Source organism: Anopheles darlingi, chromosome 3 (genome assembly GCF_943734745.1).
Source record: "Anopheles darlingi chromosome 3, idAnoDarlMG_H_01, whole genome shotgun sequence".
Classification (NCBI taxonomy): Eukaryota; Metazoa; Arthropoda; class Insecta; order Diptera; family Culicidae; genus Anopheles; species Anopheles darlingi.
Genome location: NC_064875.1, coordinates 14893967 through 14896466, shown reverse-complemented (window position 1 = coordinate 14896466; position 2500 = coordinate 14893967). Strand labels below are relative to the sequence as shown.

At 49.8% G+C, this 2500-nt stretch overlaps 1 protein-coding gene across 5 annotated transcripts in view; it reads left to right on the top strand.

The window, feature by feature from the left end:
- The window catches only part of LOC125956995 (mitogen-activated protein kinase p38b-like), a 12613-nt gene that overhangs the window by 233 nt on the left and 9880 nt on the right, over nt 1-2500 (top strand). For 2 of the 5 annotated variants that reach the window (XM_049689339.1, XM_049689338.1), the window contains exons 1-2: nt 1-41; nt 663-1304. The exon at nt 1-41 is cut by the window's left edge and continues 99 nt beyond it. In XM_049689339.1, coding sequence (XP_049545296.1) covers nt 1201-1304 — 104 coding nt within the window. In that variant the 5' untranslated portion in view covers nt 1-41; nt 663-1200. Of the gene's footprint in view, nt 42-74; nt 180-662; nt 1305-2500 lie in introns of those variants that run through there. The other 3 variants (XM_049689341.1, XM_049689342.1, XM_049689340.1) reach the window with 3 other exon arrangements.

The following is a 2500-nucleotide window of genomic DNA, read 5'->3' as shown; positions in this document are numbered from 1 at the left end:
TGGTTTTACGTGGCTCCGCGTTTTAAACGTGTGTTTCGTTGGTGAGCATTTCACTGCATGGTGCGCGTATTATCCTTTAACAAACGCAGTAACCAACCAGCCATCCGTGATTCGAGGTTTCTGGCTGTGTCCTCAGGCACCCGCGTGTCCCGCAGTTCCTTGGACGGTGATCACGTCGAGTAATTTTCCGAACCTCCCTCGTGGTTTTGTCCTTATCTTTTACGGTTTCCTTAAAAGTTTTCAGTAGAGAAAAGAAAACCACGCCGCCACTTATCACGGTGCCTACAACGCGTTGTTTGCAGCATGATGGGTGGGCGTTAAGGAATCTAAAAATATGTGTTTTTTTTTTGCTCTAACCCCACCTCCCTCCTGTGGCGGCATTTGTGACGTGTACGACACACGGTTCTTCTCCCTGTGCTGCTGCCGTGCGTGGCGGAGATCATCAATAATTCTCCCAGAGTGTGTGTCCCGGTGAAATCCCATTGGTTGCTATAGTTTACGACAGCAGGAAATATGAATTTCCCAATCATCGTCGTCGTCGTCGTCGTCATCGCCATCGCCGTTGTCATGTAACCGCTGCGCGTGGTGTATGATATCACCGCCTGCTGGCCTAATCTTTAGCATTTAGTATCTTAACCTTCCTCCTCCATCTCTCGGTGTAGCTGTGTAGACGTACAAAAAGGGCGTTTGTTTAGTGTGCAGTGAAGTGTGAAAATTGTGATTCTCTTCGCGATAAGCGCCGCAGTGTGTAGGGTGGTGTTGGTCGTGATCGGTTTAATTGTTATAACCCCAACGGTTGTCCTCTCGTCCGCCAACCTGTTAGTGGCCAGTGTGTGCGGTTGTCATCGCCCGGTTAAATGGTGTGCGAAAACTGTGCGCAGCACACTACTGTCGCCGTCTTATCTCTCTCTTGACCACCGGGCATTCACGACGCTCCCCTGAGCTCCCCTGAACTCCTCAGGCGTCCTCAGCCGAGTGAGAGTTGTTGTCGTCTATCGTATCATCGGCTCATGTGATGCCGGTATAGAGCAACCCCAGAGTCGATACTGAGCAAAAGTACGTCGGCGGGAGTGATAAGATTGTGTCACGGAATTCCGGTTCACGCACACCACTTACCCTAGCCTAGTGTGGCTGCCAGATTAGTGGCGTTCAACATCGATCAAAAACATCCTTCCACCGGTGGTCCCATAGCACGGCAGGATGACCAAATTCTACAAAACGGAAATCAACAAAACGGAATGGGAGGTACCGGAGAAGTACCAGATGCTGACACCGGTCGGTAGTGGCGCATACGGGCAGGTTTGGTGAGTATCTACTACGCATTCCATTGTTACACTTTGCCTCATCTCTTCCAGCAACGCCACGCACACACACACACTCAGAGCCCGGGCATGGAGGATGGTCAATCACACAAGAAGGGGTAAATGTCATTCCCACACGACACCCCCACGCACCACTTCAGGGGAATACGGCGGGGAAGCTCTCGAGACGAATCATGCTCACAGCTGCTGCTCGGTGATGGTAACGTTTTTCGGCCTTGCTGGCCTCGCTCACGCCGGGTTCCGCTCATTGTTTGCACAACAAACCGGTTCCGCGGCACCGATCGCAGGAGGTGTGCCACACATTTATTGCCGGGGCCACACTATTCGCTGGAGGCTAGCTGAAGCGGATACGAACGAACGACGCTCAAAAAATGTCCAAAAAATATGTTAGTTCGTCTCATCAAACAACATACTGCAGCTGCAGCCATATACACACACACGCCAGATCAGTTGTTGTTTAGAAGTCATGCCTTTGGTTTTTCGCGGTCACAAACATGACGTCACTACTACGGCCCTCGGCGACGTAGTTTCACCTGGAAACGTGCGAAACCCTGCTGTACCATTCAATGCAGTTCGGTATCACGCAGGACAAGAACCAACCGACAGAATACCGGTGCCACATGTCTTTTCGTGTGGCGATCGCAAGTCATGCTTCTCACGATCTCTGTCACGAACGCGCTGTGCTAACAGCGGTTCAATAAACACCCTAACCGGAGTACGACTGCTCCTAACCTTGGGAATATTGGGAAAAGAGAATGGACACACCTCACGCTCTCGTCTGTCCGCTGGTGGTGGTCACAATAGATCGAACTGTGGATACCGGAGGTTTCGTAAAGTAATTATTGTTTGATTACAAAATGCAAAAGGGAATCCATTGCTGGAATGCCGCACGATTGTCTACGATGTTGGCGTTTGTTGATAAGGCTTCTGTTGGGAGGATGTGATAAATGGATGTTGACATAGTCGTGTGTTACACTCGATAAGATAAGCGCGCACCGAGGGGACACTCTTCGCCAGGTGAACCCGCCAAATATTCGCCATCTCGTATGCCTTCATTATGCACCCATCGCGAAACGAATTTTCTAAATAGAAATTATCACCAAAAATACATTAGAATCAGATTTATAGGACAAATGGTTCTATTAAATCCATTAACGGCATTGGCAACGATTTGTAGT